Source organism: Festucalex cinctus, chromosome 7, assembly GCF_051991245.1.
Source record: "Festucalex cinctus isolate MCC-2025b chromosome 7, RoL_Fcin_1.0, whole genome shotgun sequence".
Classification (NCBI taxonomy): domain Eukaryota; kingdom Metazoa; phylum Chordata; class Actinopteri; order Syngnathiformes; family Syngnathidae; genus Festucalex; species Festucalex cinctus.
In genome coordinates, this window is record NC_135417.1 from 7,264,052 (window position 1) to 7,284,711 (window position 20,660).

The 20,660-nt window shown below is 39.8% G+C and overlaps 1 protein-coding gene across 4 annotated transcripts; it reads left to right on the forward strand.

Moving 5' to 3' along the window:
• Positions 1–2,727: 2,727 nt before the first annotated feature.
• arnt (aryl hydrocarbon receptor nuclear translocator) lies at positions 2,728–20,134 on the forward strand. Of its 4 annotated transcripts, XM_077526085.1 has the most exons (22): positions 2,728–3,062; positions 4,745–4,835; positions 4,909–4,947; positions 5,039–5,086; positions 6,545–6,758; positions 8,254–8,467; positions 9,513–9,615; positions 9,693–9,758; positions 9,855–9,940; positions 11,112–11,188; positions 11,458–11,592; positions 11,706–11,780; positions 12,347–12,498; positions 12,725–12,847; positions 13,858–13,948; positions 14,097–14,293; positions 15,444–15,639; positions 16,805–16,985; positions 17,064–17,209; positions 18,208–18,297; positions 18,436–18,454; positions 18,551–20,134. In XM_077526085.1, exons 1-20 carry the CDS (start codon positions 3,026–3,028, stop codon positions 18,289–18,291), a joined length of 2,355 nt encoding a protein of 784 aa, XP_077382211.1. In that variant the 5' UTR covers positions 2,728–3,025; the 3' UTR covers positions 18,292–18,297; positions 18,436–18,454; positions 18,551–20,134. The 4 variants fall into 4 exon arrangements, with proteins under 4 accessions (XP_077382211.1, XP_077382212.1, XP_077382213.1 ...); XM_077526086.1 differs by lacking the exon at positions 18,551–20,134 and having other exon boundaries at positions 16,808–16,985; positions 18,208–18,443; XM_077526087.1 differs by lacking the exons at positions 12,725–12,847; positions 18,551–20,134 and having other exon boundaries at positions 18,208–18,443.
• Positions 20,135–20,660: the final 526 nt, after the last annotated feature.

Below are 20,660 nucleotides of genomic sequence, written 5' to 3' on the forward strand. Positions count from 1 at the left end.
AGATCTCGTGGGGCCAATTAGCAACCAGATGACGTCACCCACTTCCGACAACCAAATTGCAAGAACTGATGACGCCTGCTCGGGTGAGACGCGAAACCAGAACATCCATCCCATGCCCTGAGAATTAATGAGAATATTTACAAGCATCCAAAAATAATAATAACCAGCTCGACCCACATATATGAAGAGTAAATACGACAGCACGCTGTTGCAGTCCGGCGAATGGCTGTGCGTTGTGGCGGCCATGTTGGTAGGGGCAACTTTTAGTAGTTACTTGCTCATTTCTCAACTAATTTTCATGGGGTTTCCTTTTTTTTGTCATTGCCAAAACATGCCATCAGTAAAGAATTTCTGGCGGCCATGTTGGTAGGGGCGACTTTCCCATCTAGAGTAAGTTGTTACTTGCTCATTTCTCAACCTATTTTCATGGGGTTGCCTTTTTTTTTGTCATTGCCAAAACATGTGGTATCAATATACTTTTCTGGCGGCCATATTGGTAGGGGCAACTTTCCCATCTAGAGTAGTAGTTACTTGCTCATTTCTCAACCAATTTTCATGGGGTTTCCTTTTGCCAAAATGTGCTATCAGTAAAGAATTTTTGGCGGCCATGTTGGTAGGGGCGACTTTCCCATCTAGATTAAGTCGTTACTTTCTCATTTTTCAACCAATTTTCATGGGGTTTCCTTTCCTTTTGGTCGTAATTGTACGGCGATATGAACAGCAGACTTAAGCAGCCCAATGTGCCAGAATCTTGTTTCCCACACATGCAGTCGCTTATAACGTTGCCCCTCCTAGCTTAACTTTGTCATAGTCAATGCATCTGAAATATTTGCGGGAAGACAGCATGCCGAGCGCTGTTTGAAATCCGAGCCGTTGGCGGAACCACAGCTTTGAATGTTTGTCTCGTTTTTTTTTTCCCTGTTATTTACTGGAACGAGTGGAACCTTCCTCATTTTCGAGACCACTGCCGAGTTGCTTGGGTATAATGTTAATGAACCCGGGCCGAAATTTTGTACATGAAGAGTGATGAAGTGTGATATTTGATGTTGCCAGGAAGTTGTGTTTTATTATGCTTTAAAGTTTTGTCAAGTGCCTTATTTGTAATTGATGGGACATTCCCTCTCCTCTCAGCTTGTCCCGTTCTTCTCTGTCTCTGCCTCCCTTACACATCACAAAAGCAGCATGTCTTCCCTCATCACTCACTTTCCACCACCGCCACCTACCTTTTCTTCCTCTTCTTTCCTTTCCAATTCACCTCAACCGACCAACCAGCAAGCTTTCTTTCTTCAACTTCTTCATCCCCCAGTCACGCAGAAACAACAGCTGGGTCCACATTACAATGTTTTTTTGTTTTTTGTTTTGTTTTGTTAAATGACGCAGAAGTATTGTTATTAATAATAAATACAAAAGATTACAAATCACAGCGACAAACTCGGATGTCTTGTAGTCTTTCTTGATGAAGCACTAGAAGTAACGCACTAAAATAAAGGTTGATTTCTAAGTTCTATATATTCCATGGAGAATGATGTCATGTGCATTCATTTGTTTCAGGCTCGTTATGATTTTATGTTCAGCCTCCATTGTTTAAATTCTTCCTTTTTCCAAAGTCTCAGAGAGAGGGAGTTCTTTTCTTCTCAGGTCCAATTCTGTGTGACATCACATTGCATATATTTATTAGGGATGTAACGAAAACAGTAATATCGTGATATTGCGATATTGAAACTGTACCACAATATATCGTCATAGTCATATTGAAAGCAGCACATTTGTTAAAAAAAAAGAAAAGAAAAGCAGGTTGATTTCCATTTGTGCAGTTGAGGTACACTCTGGTGGCTAGTTTCTTTAGTGCAGTTTAATTTTCACAAGGCATATTTTGGCCCTTCTAAGTTTAAAACCCACAATAAAAGTTTAAAAACCACAATAGTGGTCAGATGAAGGGGAACGTAATTTGGTTGTGAACCGAGTCAATATGTGGAGGAACTCGATGTCTTCTTGTATTAGCAAGTAAGTGCCTCAAAATAGATATTTATATAGTTTTATATATATATTTTAGTGTAAGCTCTTTTTTTAACTTTTTTTGTATCACCAATATCCCCACAATATCGTGATAATTAACGTATCGTGACCTTCATATCGTGCTAATATCGTATTGTGATGTTTGGATATCGTTACATCCCTAATATTTAGTGTGAGTATGTTCTGGTATGTTGCGCCAGTTTGTGTTCAGATAGTCAAACGATGCTCACCATTATTTGGTAACATTAAACAAGCAGGGGCTGCTGGGGAAAAAGAAAAAAAGTGGCTTTTACATTCTATTTCACTATGTCAGTGTTATTTTTCCCGTTAAAAACAAAATAAATTATACTTTTTTGAAGAGGATGGAACGGATTCATGGTATTATAATATGTACCTCGAGGCATTGAATTTCTTAACGTGGTCATTCTCGGTTGTGTGTCGAATTTTAAGGGGAAAGGAAAGGGGGGTGAAAGCTGTAACGATAAATGTGCATTCCACAAGCACCGTTGTCACAAATAGTTGAAAATAACTGCCCATTTTGTTGTTTTGTTTGCAAATTAGATGTGATTTTATCATCTATGTGCCTGGCGCTGGAGGGGCGGGGCTCAGCTCAGCACGGAGTTCCCGACGTGTGACGTCACGCGTAGCTGACTGGCCCGGCGTCCAATGGGAGGAGCGGAAAACAAAACAACTGTGCTTGTAGCTCGCTAAGCTAGGAGCGCCATCTTGAAGTCAGGAGTGCTATTGAAAGCCGACGCAAAACGGGGGAAAACGCCTCAATCCGCGTTCCGGTGTTTATATTTTTTTTTTGCCCGCGAACTTTAGAGGGCTGCTTCAAAACGCGCTCGGCATGGCTCGGAGTTGTTACGTTGCCCATTAAAAAGACGTGCCAGTGCGGACTTGGACGCAGTGCTAGTTAGCGTGTAGCTTAGGTGGGAGGGGAGGGAGGAGCGGTGGGGGGATTTGAGTCCAGTTTTTCTTCTCCCCCCCGAAGTACTGTAGTTTGTTTATGTTGTTCCACACGGACATGTCATCGTCAAACCAAGGTAAAGTGCCACAAAAGTCACCTGGAAATTCTTACCGGCATGGGCGGATGTTGCTGCTTGTCGTTTACTGCTCGTTTTGGTGCCGAATAGTTAAGTCGAACACTTTTGCTCAAGATAGCGTGACAGCGGCGGCTAAAGTTAGCTTCGTAGCTAAGCTAAGTACTGAGAGGAGAAAGGAGGGGAGTTGCACAAGTCACAGCACCTAATTGCACAATTGCTCAAGTCACTTAATTTGCAGTCGACAAACACCAATGTGCATGCTAAAAGTGTATGTGTGTCTTATTTTTTTTTTATGTACATGTTTGCATATTCTCATCAGCCAGGTCGTAGAAATTAAGGTTGAATCGGGGCAAGTAGTGGACCGACTCTTGTTTTCCATAAACGTTCAAAAAATGACGTAGGCAGTTACATTTAACAATGGCTTGTCGAGCGAAGCTCGTGTAATGCTGTGATGTCATTTTTTGGGACGCCAAACGTCACCATAATGGATTTGAATGTGTAATGACGTCAGATGTGCTCAAAACTGCAGACTTTGTAAAGAACAATCTAGTTTGTTTCGTTTCAAATCCATCGTGGTGCTTACTGTTGAGAGGCCAAAAGATGAGTATAGTGTCCCTTGTCCCGATATTTGTGTGAATATTGTTGCAATGATTCATTAATTACACGATGGCCACATTTACAACTCGACTCAATATATTATAAATGCAAATCTATGAGATAAATACAAAGTGAGGGGACTACTGCATCAATTACCATAGTCAATTTTGTGCCATGTTTCAGCATCACTGCATTTTTGTCGGATATAAGAGATCGTTAACGGGGCCTTGTCGAAAGAAGTCCAGGTGAACAAGGTGGCCATGGAGTTTGGCCATCCTTTCGAATCCACAGATTTCTCTGGAAAAGTTTGATGTGATCCTACCAACCATAGGCACAAATACAGATGTTCAAGAACTTTGCTGAATATGACCAACTAGGGGTGGGAAACCTCTGGGTACCTCACGATATGATACAATATGCGATACAAGGCTCACAATACCATGATTATCGATATATTGGTCAGGTCATAAATCCACGATAATCTATGATCAAACTACTCAAGACATAAATTGATGTTTTTTTTAAATGAGACAATAGTTTCTTTTTGTACCAACACTGAAACACAATATTAAAACTGGTGTCTCCTTCACAGTGAGTACTTTAGTGTATTAAAAAAAAAAAAAAAAAAAAATGTAAATATTAAATCCAATTAAGTCAATAATATTCCTCCGAAATTGTGTACTTCAAAAAGTTGAAACAATCAGTTGCTGGACAGATAAATGTCTTCCAAAAGTAAAAGTCAGTTGATGAGTCTTCTTCGCCTGAAAACTTCCGTCCATTTCCCTGCCACTCTTATGAGGCGCTCCCCCTAGTGGCCCGCCAAGTAATTGCTCAGTAAGTCATGAACAATGGAGCAGTTATATGGTTCTATGGCTGTATATTAATTACAAATATTGCGATACTTGCGTAGGCGTATCAATCTATCGGGAGACAATGTATCACGATTTATAGGAATATCGAAATATCGTCACTCTCTTCTATTAGTTTTCTCTCGATGTATGTCAAATGCTGGAGGCACTATTGGAATTAACCTGCCATTTATTTATTTATTTTTTGCCACGTTGTCCATTTTGTTTTCCTCATAGATTTATCGGAGCCAGATCTAGGTCTGGGGGCAAGCGGGGCCCAAGCAAGCGGCGGGGCTGTCGTCCCAAAAGGGAGCAAGAGACGAGCACCGTAAGTGTTTCACTTGTTTTGTTTTTTTTAACGCATTGCTGCCATTTTACTCGTCTCCTACTTGGGATTGCAGCTCTGATTTTGATGACGACGAAGGAAACAAGTTGTTCAGGTACTCGAGTCTTATCATCTCGTATGTCGCTTTGTGTGCTTCCGCGCCAACATCTTTCATCTGACGTGTTCTTTCTTTTTTTTTTAATCAGGTGTGATGACGACACAGGAGGATCCAACGACAAAGAGCGCTTTGCTAGGTAGGTTGATCGGGATTCGGTGCGCTTGTGTTGCATTCTCATTAACAAAAGCCGTCCTTGCTCCCTGTTCTTTTCCTTTTCTTGCACCTTTTTTTAAAATTCATCTAGTTAGTGGGAACCTCCATAGTTGAAATGTGTTAATTATCATTTGGAGTTCAACCCAAATTTTCAATGCTAACAATATTTCAAGTGGATATTTGTAGTTAGAATTATTTTTCATTACTTTTCCTGGCAGCAGGTGGCTTTGAAACAGGTGAACATCCTTGGTTTCACGTATGTGCTGTTGCCAAAGAATCATCCTGGTTGATTATGAAAGTATTCATTGCCTAAAAAAAATACATAAAGGCGATTATGAAATCGACCTCACTTGGTAACATTTGGAGGATTATGAGGACGCCACAACTTCCAAGTGCTTGTTGCTTGCTTGGCAAAATATGAGAAGGCACCTTCCCACGTGAGATTTACTCAACTGATGTGAAGAAAAAAAAATATATATCCATTGTTGTTGTTGTTTTTGTTGTTGTTTTTTCTCTCCGCGCGATCTTGACATGTAAACTTAATTGGTTGTCATAGAGTAAACAATTGTTTAATAATAGCTTATTATGACCGCTCGCCACTGGAACTTACATAATTATAGTTTTTTAGTTTAGTTTAATTATAGTTGTTGTTTTTTTTGCTGTTTTTTTTAATTGGTCTTAAGATTTCTAAATGCTTAAACATTTTCATGTTTTGTACCCAAAAAAATAATCATTGTTTGAATTATCGTAATTTCAATTATTGCCAAAATAATCATGATCATTATTATTTTTCCCATAAGCGAGCAGCCCTTGTTTGAGTGTCTGGAAATGGATGGACCTTGTGTTTAGAGAAGTGACCAAGTACAATTTTTTTTTTTTGGTGTATTTTAGCGGGTTGGTCTCGTTTCCAGGTTTTTGGAAGAGGATCAAAGTTTTGCAGATAAGGAAAAAGTGGCCAGGTATGGCGGAAGGCTCCTCCCTCTGCTTGTCAACATGTCCCGATTGAAATTGAATGCACTGACGATTTTATCAAGTCGTCTCCTGATTCCTAACGCTTTTTGTCGGGACCGCAAGCTCACTCGACGGGATCGTCGTGAAGGAAATTTCAAGCCTGGCAATGTTGCGCTTCGTTTCTCCTAAACTCCTTTCCTTTTGTGCCTGGTCACTTAACAACTTTTCACTTTGATAACACTTCTCTTTTCTCTTTTATTTCTCTCCTCAGCCTCTCTCGCTCTCTTTTTCTGCACTTGCTCTCTGTTGTCACACACACATGGCCTTGAAAGAGCAGACTCTCACTTTTGTCACCTTGATTTTTATTATTATTTTTATTCATCTCATCGCCACCTTCTTCCTGACGACATGAACTCTAAACTCTCCCCCACCCCATCCGGCTCTCCCTCCCTCCTCCCTCCTGTCCGGTCCGCCTCCTCCTCCTCGTCAGGGAGAACCACAGCGAGATCGAGCGGCGGCGGCGCAACAAGATGACGGCCTACATCACCGAGCTGTCCGACATGGTGCCCACGTGCAGCGCGCTGGCGCGGAAGCCCGACAAGCTCACCATCCTGCGGATGGCCGTGTCCCACATGAAGTCGCTGAGGGGGAGCGGCAACACCAACCCGGACGGCTCCTACAAGCCGTCCTTTCTCACCGACCAGGTGAAGACTCATCGTAGTGATGGGTTGATTCCGTTTACGTTAGATTTGTATTGCTGGAAATAGGGAAGCATGTTTTTTTGTTTTGTTTTTTAAACGATTGCACGGACAGATTTTGGACCTTTCAGGGTTTTATTTATTTATTTATTTTTTTAAATTACCCCATTTGCTCCCAATAACGTGTAAATACGTTTAAAAAAAAAATGTTTTAAGTGTCCCAAAGTCGAATTTATACGTTGTTTTTTTTGCTTGTTTGTTTGTTTTTTTATGCTACAGAAGGCTTTGATGCAGCCTCTCAACAGCAAAGAACGGTTGTAGAAATGGTAGTTATTACACAAACGGCCAGCAGGTGGCAGCAGAGCAAAAGAGATCAACCATGGGCCAAGTTGAAAAAAAGCTCAATTACTCACAATTCTAAATAGATTTGTGAAAACTGATGAAACTTAGCTCTCTTCTTCTTTTTTTTTCCCCTGATGAAACAAGAGACTTTAATATTTCTTTTGATAGCTTCCATGTTTTTATAGCAATAGAACACAATTATTCTGTGGGCCTTGCAAAATTAGTCAAAATCCAGTAAAGCAGCCGGGAGCGAACGGGATTGCTTTTGTGAAAATGGTGGCGAGCTCAGAATTGTTCATTCGGCAGTCTTACCGATTCAACATATCATTTTTTTATTTTTTAATGTGCACATTTGTGTGTATGTGTTTGTGCATATGTATGTGAGCGTGCGTGCGTGTGAATTTGTGTACATTTGTAATCATTAGTTATCTAAAACCTCATAAAAATCCCATGACCCTTCACCTTAACCGGATACTTGAGTTTCGCCAGTCATGAAGTCCTTTGAAGGTCAGGAGACCAGAGGAAAGCTTAAAGGAAAGAAAAGTGAAATCCAGCACCAACTAAATGCCAACCTGACACCCACATGGTTACAAAACCAGAATCATACGCCAACCCCAGAAACCTCTAAATTCCCAACAGATTAGGGAGATCTCAAGAGACCAGAGGAAAGACTAAAGAGAGGAAGGAGGGAAGATGAAGCAGAGTGAGACAGACACCAGCATTCACTGATTCAGCGAGAAGTGGGAGAGAGAAGCGAATTCTGTTTGAATTTCAGTAAATGTGGTCGCGGCGCCATCTAGTGACCGGAAGTGAAGTTACACCCAAAATAAATGGGAAGCAGAATAAAATGTAGTTATCACTGGACAAAAGTCCACAAAATAGCGGGAGCCTCAATTTACTGTAGTAAAAAGAGTGATTCTTTTTAGTTGCAGTTTTTTTTCCCACATACAGATGAAAAAGTTAGTCTTAATTTTAAAGTCTGCTTATGTGTACAATGGTGTCTTGAAATACGAGTTTAATCTTAGTTCTCCAATCTTTTTTGCCCCTTTGAAATTAATGGGGGAAAATGCATTTGAAATATGTAATAAGTGAAACAGCACAAGTAAAACCAGGATAATTACCATAATAAGTCAAAAGGAATTAAACACTTTGCCTGCAGGAGCTGAAGCACTTGATCTTGGAGGCAGCCGACGGCTTTCTGTTCGTGGCGTCGTGCGAGACGGGCCGCGTCGTCTACGTGTCGGACTCGCTGACGCCCGTCCTCAACCAGTCGCAGTCCGACTGGCTGGGCTCGTCCCTCTACGAGCAGCTGCACCCCGACGACACGGAGAAGCTGAGGGAGCAGCTGTCCACGGCCGAGAACAACAACACAGGTGGGACACCCGGCACCAAGCATTTTCAACATTTTCATTTCCGTTAACTTTTGAGTTTTTTTTTTTTTTAATTGAGTTAGTTTTAAACCGATACTTGACTCATTGGGCCACTTTCAGCTGTAAAAAGTGAATATTTTCTTGATATTAATAAATGCTTAGTTTTAGTTAGTTTCAGTATTAGTTTTAGTTTATTGCGGTTAATATAAAAATAAATCGACTTCAAATCACATTTGAAATCTTCCCCAAAGGCTCATGCGTTTAATAAATTAATTATCAAAGATGAAAACGAAGGACATTGTTACTATAATTCTAGTTTTAGTTTCAGATTTATTTTATTTTTTTTTTATTTTTTTTGAAAAAGCATTTTCGTTTTTAACAAAAAAAAATTTGAATTTTAGATTAATTTTTTTCATTAGTTTTAGTTAACTAAAATAACCTTAGCACGAAGCAGGATTATTATAATTTTGGAAATTTTCATTTTAGTTTTATTGAGTTTTTTTTTGTTTTTGTTTTTTAGTTTTTTTTTTAAATTTAGTTACTTTTAATTAGTTTTCAGGCTGGTTCTGTTAGTTTTTATTTATTTTAGTTATTGAATAAATTTCTAATTTTAGTTCGTTTCAGTATTAGTTTAAAAAAAAAATGTATTTGTGCACATTATTTAAAAACAGCATGGAAGCGACATCATCTGAAGGTGCTTTTCTATTGGCTGCTGCTTGATGACATCACTTTTGTGTGACACTTTCAAACGTCCATATTCCTGTTAATATCAAAATAATATCAGATCACATTTAAAATCATCCATTTTACCAAAGACTAAACACGAAGGACATTTTTGCTATAATTATAGTTCGTTTTGTAAACAAAATGTCGTTTTAGTTAGTTTTTTTTTTTTTGAAAAGCATTTTGGTTTTTATTTTATTTCGTTAACAAAATTGTTTTTGAATTTTAGTTTGAGTTTTCCGTTAGTTTTAGTTCCCTTAAATAACCTTGGCACGAAGTGGGAAGGTTATGGATGCTGATCCAGTTGCGTTGCGTTCCTTCCAAGGGCGAATGTTGGACTTGAAAACGGGAACGGTGAAGAAGGAGAGCCAGCAGTCCTCCGCCAGGATGACGATGGGAGCCCGGCGGTCGTTCATATGCAGAATGAGGTGTCCCATTTGTTGATTTACATACGGTGAGAGGTGTCCCTGAATACACCATTTCGTCATTTTGGATCTAATTGCAGGTGCGGCTCGTGTCCGGTGGAGCCCATGTCCATGAACAGACTCAACTTCCTTCGGAATAGAAACAGGTGATTTGATCGGAACCAAGACTTGAGTGTGGTGCTAATGTGAATGAAGCGTGGCGGGTTTGATCAGTTTGAATGCTGCTGCTTCTTCAAATTTAGGAACGGTTTGGGTGCAGCAAAGGAAGGCGAGCCTCAGTACGTTGTGGTCCACTGTACAGGGTACATCAAATCCTGGCCGCCTGCAGGTACAACAAGTATTCAAAGTATTCACTGGCGCGTCACTTCTGCTTCATTTTCTTGTTTCAGTTTGATTCCAAAATGGACTCAACTCATTTTATTCTGCAAAATTAGATGCACAATACCTATATGTATTCATTTTTTGAGATTCCTGAAAATTAAACAAAATAAAGTATCAAGTGTCACAAATATTCACAGCCTTGGTCAATATTTGATGTTGCCCAGCTTGTGGCGTTACATTCAACGAGACTTGAGGCTGTAATTGTTTGGAAAGTTGCATCAAAGAGCAGTACTAAGTACTATCCATCCATCCATTTTCTTGACCGCTTTATTCCTCACAAGGGTCGCGGGGGCTGCTGGCGCCTATCTCAGCTGGCTCTGGGCAGTAGGCAGGGGACACCCTGGACTGGTTGCCAACCAATCGCAGGGCACACAGAGACGAACAACCATCCACACTCACATGCACACCTAGGGACAATTTGGAACGCCCAATTAACCTGCCATGCATGTCTTTGGAATGTGGGAGGAGACCGGAGTACCCGGAGAAGACCCACGCAGGCACGGGGAGAACATGCAAACTCCACCCAGGAAGGTCCGAGCCTGGACTCGAACCGGAGACTACTAAGTACTGATGTAACCATATCCAAACACCACCATACGATATTATCACGATATGAAGGTCACGATACGATAATTATCACGATATTGTGGGGAGGTTGGTGACAAAAAAGGTCACAATATTGTATTAAAAAAAACAAAAAAAAACAACTCATACTTAACTCATTGGCTCCCAAAAACGTATAAATACGTTCTATTACCAGTGTCCCAAAAATGTATTTATACGGTTTTCATGTTTTTTATTTAATGCTAGAGCATACAGGAGGCTTTGATACAGCCTCTGAACTGAAGACAATGCTTGAAGCAATGGTAGTTATTACAAAAACAGCCAGCAGGTGACAGCAGAGTGTAAGAGATCAACCATGTTGCAAAAAGCTGTTTTATATTTTTAATACATTTTGAAAAAAAAAAAAAACCTCACCAAGTAGTCGCATATCCTTTTGTATTTGTTTAAAAAAAATCCATTTTGAACTAAGGCTATGAAATAATGTGCTGTAAATACTTTCTTGTGGTGTACATTGTACTCCGTCGTCCTGCACTGACACACTTTTTGTGTTTTAGGAGTGTCCTTATCAGACAATGAGGCGGACAACGCTCAGGGGAGTCGCTACTGTCTGGTTGCAATCGGCAGACTGCAGGTTGGAATCACGTCTGCTTAGTATGTGATTGGGATTGCAGATTTATGTCCTGTAAGCATATCTAGCGCAAGATATTTATTACATCATGGTCACGCTTCAGACTATTGCAGCAGTCTGATGTTTGCACAGTTTTTTTGTCTGGCTGTTGAAATACTTTGTTATCCACCATTTGTAAAAAAAACGCTGATACAACAAGTGACCTTTTCAAATGCTGCTTTCCACGATTGTCAGTGTATTTTTTATTTATTTTTATTTTTTTTCTCCAAAAGGTGACCTGCTGTCCAGGTGACACGGACGTCAACAGTATCAGCGTTCCAGTGGAGTTCATCTCGCGCCACAACTGCCAGGGCATATTCACGTTTGTCGACCACCGCTGTGTGGCCGCCGTCAGCTACCAGCCTCAGGTCCACACGCACACCATAACACTTTTTTTTTTTTTTTTTTTTTTTCAAACCTATTAACTAAATAGAGGAGCTCAATTACGTGGCCTGAGCTCATCTGTTGTTGCGTCTTTTAGGAACTGTTGGGAAAGAATATTCTGGAACTTGCCCATCCAGAAGACCAGGGCTTGCTCCGGGACAGCTTCCAACAGGTACGAAATAAATTCCATTCGGTTGTCCACATTAGGCTCGCGGGTGAGCTGGAGTCTAGCCCAGCTGTATGGAGGACTAAAATTAAAAATTAATAAAAAGATGTTCAAAAAATTTAACTAAGTATAACAAATGTGGAAATAAATACAATAATAAATAAAAACGCTCTGGTATCACATTTATTTATTTCATGCTGCACACGCTCTGAAATGTTATTTAAATGAGGGGGGCGGGGTCTTAAGTGTGTTAAAGTAACGCAATCAATTTCACAATGGCCTTTACTGAACGTGACCCTATCTACACAATATTTGGACTTTTCTGTTGATATCTTATTGTGTCGTTATTGCCGTGGGTGGTATTTTACCCACTGTGCGTGAGTAGCTGGCATCCGTCCTAATGCGTTCTGTCCTTTAGTGTAATTTTGTTCAAGGTCACATGTGTGAAACGTGACCTAACAGTGTTTGGAGCGTGTATGAATGTTTGCAACCACCTCGCTCTCTCTCAGTAGCGGTGTCATGCGTTTGCCACTTACTTGCATTGCATGCTCCCGTCACTTGTGTGTCCGCAGGTGCTGAAGCTGAAGGGACAAGTACTTTCAGTCATGTTCCGATTCCGCTCCAAATCCAGGGAATGGATTTGGATGAGGACCAGCTCCTTCACCTTCCAGAATCCATTTTCCGAGGAGATTGAATACATCATCTGCACAAATGTCAACGTCAAGTGAGTTGTCGAGTTCAGGCTTGGTTTTTTTTTTTTTTTTTTTTTTTTTTTTTTTTTTTTTTTTTTTTTTTTTGCTGGTGATAAACACACCATTAATAATTGTATGTATTCAAAACATGTCAGCATCTTGAATATTCATCCATGAGGCCAGTCGCACATCCTTGTACACTCTCATATGTGACCCCTGTCTCCCTATATCCCATCTCTGGGGGGGCGGGGCCAATAGAAACGCGACTCAGGACCCCCTCACTCCCAACCGTTCCCCAGGGGGTTTGCTGCCCCCCTCCCTGGGTCAGAGCAACACAAACAGCCCCCCCGTGGCTATTAGCCCGGGGCAAGTCGCGACCAGGTGAGAGCAGGTTGCGGCTTCTTCACGTTGGACGACTGACTGACTCCTCCTCCTCCTCCTCCTGACAGCATTGCTGGTGTTAGCGATTAATGCATGACATACGGTTTCAGGTGGTTGCTCGTGAACTTTGAACTAGAGCTGGGCGATTACACAACAAGTAATAATCACCACTATTTTTAATATTTTTATTCAACTACCAAAAACTCAACTTTAAATAGAACTTGAAAGAGCAGCCAGAATATAAGTTCGTACCTGAGTCAAATAATAATATTTGTAAAATAATAGCAATCAAAATTCACAAAGAGAAATACAGGCTGCTCCTGCAATTCATGTCTTGGCCTCTTAGGGGCAGTGTGGTGGCGTGTATCTATGGAGTACACGTTAAATAATTATGCTTGGAGTTTTGTTAATCACCTATCTGAAGCGTTTATGTACGAGTTATTCGTTATTTGTAGGAATAGCACTCCCAGAATTCAGACAATTGACGACGACCGCTAGCATTAGCACGTGTAGTGATTTTAAAACAAAGTCTCGATTGTATTTGATTCTATTTGTTGTTACGTTTTACGGTATGCTCCAAATGAGGTGTGATTAAACAGCTTAAAACACGCTCAGGGAGGGCAGACGAACACGTGTTACACGTTTGATGCGTTCGGGTGCTTTACAACATGTTACTCGTTTTACTTTAATTAGTACACTTTTTATTTGCGCAAGTGAGAAGGCAAAATTAAACTTATTTAATTGCCCAGCCCTACTTCTAACCAACTGTTTCAGGTGTCATTTGCATGGGAGCAGCATACATGAAACAAATGTCAAGTTAATACTCTCCCTTCTCTCTTTTTTTGGTGTTGCCGTGGTGACCGGTGGTGGCCTCTTTTATTATTACTATTATTATTATTATTGTGTGTTTTTTTTTTTTTTTTCCGCTGGCTAGATAGCTGCAGGTGTGGCGGAATTCAGAACAAGCCCGCTTTGACGCTCATCATCATCATCATCTCCTCCTTTCACAGGCAATTGCAGCAGCAACAGCAGCAGGCTGAGCTGGAAGGGGGCGGGGCCAGAGACAGCCTCTATGAGGCAGGACCCATCACGCTCTCACAGGTACAACTAAATACGGCCTGGATGGGCACATTCCTTAAAAATACAATTGCTACGCTCGCATGGCCAGACAAATGATACAAAATATGACTTTAATGTGCTTGCTGTCGTCCCCTCAAAAGAAAATAATGGCTGATACTGTTCTCTTCAGATGCCGGTGCAGCCCGTGACGTCGGCCGGCCCGGACCACAGCAAGAGCCTTGAAAAGGCCGACATGTACCCTTCTTCCCTTTTCCAAGGCCCCAGTCAGGCCAAGGGCGTAGCCGCCACCCCGACACCCTCCTCAGCCCCAATCTACCCGCCGCCTGTCAACAACTTCAACGCCGCGCGCGCCACGGATGCATACAGGTTGGATGTGGAAGATTGCTTCTGATCTTGGAAACAATCGTATTTCCACAAATACCGTAACCAATCTGCAGTTGAGCCTCAATTAGGGCTGTGCAATTAATCGAATTTCAATTCGTTATTATGCTCCCCATTTACAAAATTGGCAGAATTGTAAACAAAAATAAAAGATTACCGGTATTAATTAGAAATTTTGAGTTCATTAAATGTATATATTGAAACTTTTAAAAAAATATATATTTTAAAATATTAATTTAATAAAAATCTTGTTTGGTCCAATAGGAACTTGCATAATTATAGTGTTTCAACAAAATTAATTTTTTGTCTTTAATATTTTTAAATGTAATTTTTTTTACATTTTAAAGGTTACTTGACCTTTTGAACAATTTTCAGCAGTGAAAAGTTAATATTTTGTCCAGAATGAATTTAATAACTTCATTATTTCTCATGTACAATTAATACCTTTAAAAAGTAATTTTTCTACTTGTTGTCGACTGATGATATCACCTGTGCTGAGGAAGTCGGTAACGGCCAATCATGGCTCACCTGTTTTCTGGGGTTGCTCAGTAAACTGAGCCATGATTGGTCGTTCAACTTCCTCAGCACAGATGTATGGAGGACCAAAACTGCCAAAATTCAAAATAAATAAATGACTAAAAGTGAACATAAGAATGGATATAAAAAATATATAATTCGAAAATTATATAAAAAAAAAAAAAAAAAAAAAAAAAGTCAAATATCCCTTGAAACATTTTCTTGTTCTACGCTCAGGTTCTATTTTCATCAGCGAAGGTACTTTTTTTTTTTTTTTTTCTCACTTTAATTAATCTAATGAAAGATATTGAAGTTGCAGTGGGCACCACAGTCTTCTAGAATGTCACTTCTTGTACTAAAATATGTATTTATGATTCATCAAGTTTTTGTGGCGCTGATCGGAGCTTAACGAGACTCTGAAATGCCAGCGTCTCGTTGCGCGTCCATAAGAAAAGCTTGAGAGTTTCAAGCACATTAGCTTTCAAGTTTTCAAGTGGCCAAAACGTTTTGTTGTCTTTGCGGTCGATTGCCTCAATTGTTGCCTGTGTACTTTCCCGGCTGCTATAAATGTTGCCATGCTTTGTCTTGTTCTTTGATTTCATTTTTCCGCACGGTTCAGGCCAGTCAATATGGCGCCGCAGATGGCGCAGCCAGCAGCCCACTCAGCAGGCCAGATGTTGGCCCAGATGTCCCGTCAGAATGGAGCCCCGCAGCCCGCCACCCCCTCCACCAACACCGGCAGCCCCCTCCACGCAGGACCGGCGGCAGGGTGGCCCGGTCCCGGAGCAGGTGCCGCAACGCAGTTCAATAATCAGGTACCGTTAATTATTGTGCAAAAACGTCAAATTGTTTTGAGTCCATACTCGTTTGGTCACAGATATTAATTATTGTGTGAAATGTGGGAACGGTGACCCCCAAATGGAAAATAACTGTATTACACTTGCACATTTTCTTGGTCAATAATGCCAAATCAATTTATAGACAATAGGGTTGTCAAAATGAGTGCATTCATTTTGAGTTCATTTAAAGTTCCTTTAACACAACTAATTTTTTTTAACGCGCGATTAATGACCGCCCCTTACTAAAACTTATTAAAATTGTACAGAATTTCACTTTCAGTTACGTCGTGTTAAACATTAGATAGCTCTCAACGTTTTACAAATGCAATCATGCCATCTAGTGGCAGAAAAATTACCTCAACCCAAATCAATTTCACTTTTTTTTTTTTTTTTTTTAAGTGCAGTACATATTTTTAATTTTAATTCAATTTTATGAATTATTATGAAATGACTGCATCAATGGCTAATAGATGCAGCCATATTTCTCTTAGTTTAACGTTTTCTTCCACTTTTACGTTAATAAGAGTATGAAAACTTAAAAATATTTTATTGTACATTTAGAACAGATAATTTGGAATTAATCGTGAGTTAACTATTGAAGTCATGCGATGAACTCATTTGCTCCCAAAAACGTATAAATATGTTCTATTTTAAATGTTTTTAGTGTTCCAAAGACTTATTTATACATTTTTATGTTTGTTTGTTTTTTATATATATATTTGAGCATACAGAAGGTTTTGATGCAGCCTCTCAACTGCAGAGAACGGGTGAGGCAATGGTAGTAATTCCAAAAACGGCCAGCAGTTGGCAGCAGAGTATAAGTGATCAACCAGGGCCATGTTGCCCCACAATTCTAAACAGATTTGTGAATAATGATGAAACCTAGCTATATTCTAATGTTAATTAATGCAAAACAGATACAAATATGCTTTATTATATTAACATTTTCTTTACATATATACAATATTTTGTGGGCCTTGTAAAATCAGTCAAAATTCAGGAAAACAGCCGGGAGCGAAGGGGTTTGCTTCTGTCAAAATGGCTACCAGTCAAAGAGTTAATTATGATTAAAAATTTTATTCGCCTGACACCTCAATAATTAGTGTAATAATTGATTAGAAAAATATTTTGCACTTTTCAGCAGGTGGCTCCCCAAGCAGCAAAGACCATGTCTCCACCGTTTGCTCCCATGGGTGGATTTGGAGCCGGCGGCTCTTCAAGTTCTTTTGTCCAGATGCCCACCGGCGCCGCGCCCAGCCAGACCGGCGGCACAAACTACCAACAAATCAACGCGCGGGCCAGCGCCAACCCCAACGGTTACGGTAGGTTAACCCGCTTTTGACTTTGTGCTCCCAGAAACTCGTCATGTTGACAGCCAAGACCCGCTTGTCGCTCTCCAGACGCTTCTCAGTCGCAGTTCCCCTCCCGGGCAACGGAGGCAGTTTGGCCCCAGTGGCCGGGCCAGCAGCAGCAGCAGCAGCAGCACTCGCAGAGCAACGCCGAGCAGCACCCGCACGCGCAAGGCAACCAGCAAGACATGTTCACTGTGAGTGATGATCACTGACCTGTATATATGACTGGAAAGCCGATAGACCATACATGCCAATGCGAGCTTGTTTCATTTTAATAAAATATACAATTTTCCTCCTGTACTAAACATCATGAAGCATATAATTTATACATGCATTTAAGTTGTAAAATGTCTGAAGTCCTCGTGTTTATTTTTAATACATTTAAAACACCATAAATCATGCTGTTTCTACTGAGCACTGTGTCAAATGTTGTCCAATTTCGATACTGTAAATGTATAAGATTGTATGACGAAAAACGTTTCTTGGGAGGAGCAATATGGCGGCCTTGCAACCTCAAAAGTCTTGGCCTATCGGCTATTAGGGAAAAACCATATCCAAACATCACAATACGATAATTATCACGATATTGTTGGGAGATTGGTGATACAAAAAAAACTTATAAAAGGTTACAATGTTCTCAAAAAAAAAATAGCTCATACAAAAAAAAAACCACACAATATTGTGCTTTTGTACGTAATAGCAATGCATATAAATAACATACAATCTTTAATAAGACTTAATATTGAGGCACATACTTGTTAATGCACGCACGCATTGAGTTCCTCCGCATATTGACTCGCTTCACAAGCATATTTCGTTCCCCTTCATCTGACGATTAACGTGGCTTTTAAATAGAAGGGCCAAAACATGCTTTGTTAAAATTAAACTGCACTAAAAAACTAGCCACCACAGGGTGCTAGAACTGCACAAATAGAAATCAACTTGACATTTTCAATTTTTGTTTTTAAATATTTATTTTTTACATATCGTGACATGACACCGACGATGTTGCGGCCATTATCGTTACATCCCTATCGGCTATCCAGTCATATATATAGCTCAGTGGTGATGATGTAAGCGCTCGTATCGGTGATTTGTTCTCATTGGGGGAGGGGCTTCCGGTCCCAAACGGCAGCTGGGACAATTGCGAGAACATCTGTGGATGTTCAATCTGTCTGTGTGTCTTTTTCAGGACGTGTTGTCCATGCTGGAGCAGCCCAGCAACTTCAACAGCGACGACTTTGATATTCCCATGTACCCATCATTTAACGAGTGACTGCAGGTCTGCAACAATCATTTTTCCACACCCCCTCGAACCCCTCACGACTTTGTTACTTTCCGCTCCTGCTCTGGAGATTGAGAACAGCTCTCTTTTGCTTTTTTTTTTTTTTGCTTGGATTCCATCGCACTGCTCAACAAGGGACAGTCCTGACTTGCAGGTAAGAAAACAAAACAAGGGATGGCGGCCATTTTGTCTACAAAAAACACACACACTTATTGGCCTTTTGTTCTTATATGTTCCTGATTCTTCTCAGGCATTTGAACGTCTCGCATTTAGACTGAATGGATCCATTTTTTTTAATATATAACTCTCAGGAAATGGCATGTTTTTAATTGTCAGCACACAAACGAGCACACGATCTGTTTGCGCTTTCCCATATGGACGTTTTGAAATCAACGCTCTCTGCTGCATGCCGCCATGGAGTGCTTCTACATCACCTTGATTTATACTTTGACGTGGCTTCACCAACGCGTTTTCTGTTTTTCTCCGGGCACAGTAGGATTTTTTGATTTTATTTTATTTTTTTTTTTTAATGTACAGTGGAACCTCTAAAGTGGACCAGCAACCCGTTCACTGATGCTGGTTAACTCATTGACTGGCAGCCATTTTGACTTAAAACAACCCCCTTTCCTCCCAGCTGTTTTCCTGGATTTTGACTAATTTCGCAAGGCCCACGGAATATTGTGTTGTATTGCTATAAAAACACGGAACCTACCAAAAGAAAGATTAAAGTCTCTTCTTTCATCATGGGAAAAAAAAAAAAAAGTATATATCTGTTTCCGTTTTGCAGCAACTAGCATTAGAATATAACTAAGTTTCATCATTATTCACAAATCTGCTTAGAATTGTGGCGAAATCAGCTTGTTTTCAACATGGCCCTGGTTTATCTCTTGTACTCTGCTGCCACCTTGACAAACTTTTTTTTTTTCTTTTCTTGACTTTTTTTTTTTGTTTTTATTTTTTTATTTTTTATTTTTGTCAAACCTGAATCCAATCTGTTAGTTTTGGATCGACACCTGCTGTGCGTGCGGTATGTATCAAAATGCATATATGTAAGTAGTATCATAATCCGTTTGAAGAGTTTTTTTTCTTTCTTTCTCAGACGTGCTTGGTAATTCTTTTCATGTTGCCCTGCAAATACTCTGTACTACGTATGGGCACTTTGTATTCCTTTTGTAAACGACAAAGAAAAAAAAAAAACTAACAATGTAAAAAGACAACACACAGCAGCAATAAGTTAAAAAAAGAAAAAAAAGAAAAGACGAATTGTATATATTTTGAAAGCCATTCTTTATTTGTGTCCTAACTTGTCGTCCTGGAATGGAGATGTGGAATCGTCGTTTTGGCCTTCGTCATTTGTCCCACTTCCGATAGGTCGCTTGATTGGTTGTACTGGTTGATGTTTTATGTCACCTTTTAATCGGGGAATTTGGGATACAAATTGTGGGGAGGGGGGGGGATCAAAACTAATGTTTTTTTTGTTTGTTTGTTTGAGACAAGCAATTGAAACTGGACTGAAAGTTGGGCCAACTCCATCTTTTTGTAGTTTGATCACAATGTTGGCGAAAATAAATCATTTTAAATGTTGAAATGAATTGAAATTTGGCAATTTTTTAATGACAACTCAATTGTAACACCCGTTTGACACTTGCTGAATCTTTTTTTTTTTTTTTTTTGATCTTCGTTTCTGTTATTCTGCGTGCAGGGCTTGTTCCAATGATGTGAACTTTTATCACTCGTCGAGACACAAATATAAATATTATGTAAATGTTTATGAAATGTTCAACACGTGAACAAAATGTTTTTGTTTTTGTATTAAAATGATATATTGATGAAAGACGGTAGATTTTTTTTTGTTTTTCTTCCCCACTCACAATCCGTTCCCGCCGCAATGTTGACTTTCAAGTTGTTGTAATTTAGAAACAATTGATATAATGTCAAATAATAAAATGGATGGATGGATAAATCGATCAGCGCCATCTCGGTCAACATGTACCAGGAGGAGCCAGAGCAGGCCTGAAGCAACGTATTACTTTTTTTGGGGGGGGGGAAAAAAAAAAAAAAAAAAAGCATGGAAAATGCTCATTGAGCTTGTTTGCGCTTGCCACCGCCATCCCCACAAAAATCTTGTTTTTGAACTGCATTCAACATGTTCAACAATGAAAGTAAGTATCCTATTTTACTGTTCATAATTACATCAGTCAAGTTTATGAACATTACAGCTTTTGTACATTTTATATGATGGAGATGTTTAGATAGACGAAATACTAACTAAACACTACATAAGTGTTGAGAAAATGTCTTCAGTATGCTATTATTAGTTGATGGAGGCGATAGTTACCAAAAATGATATAATCAGAATG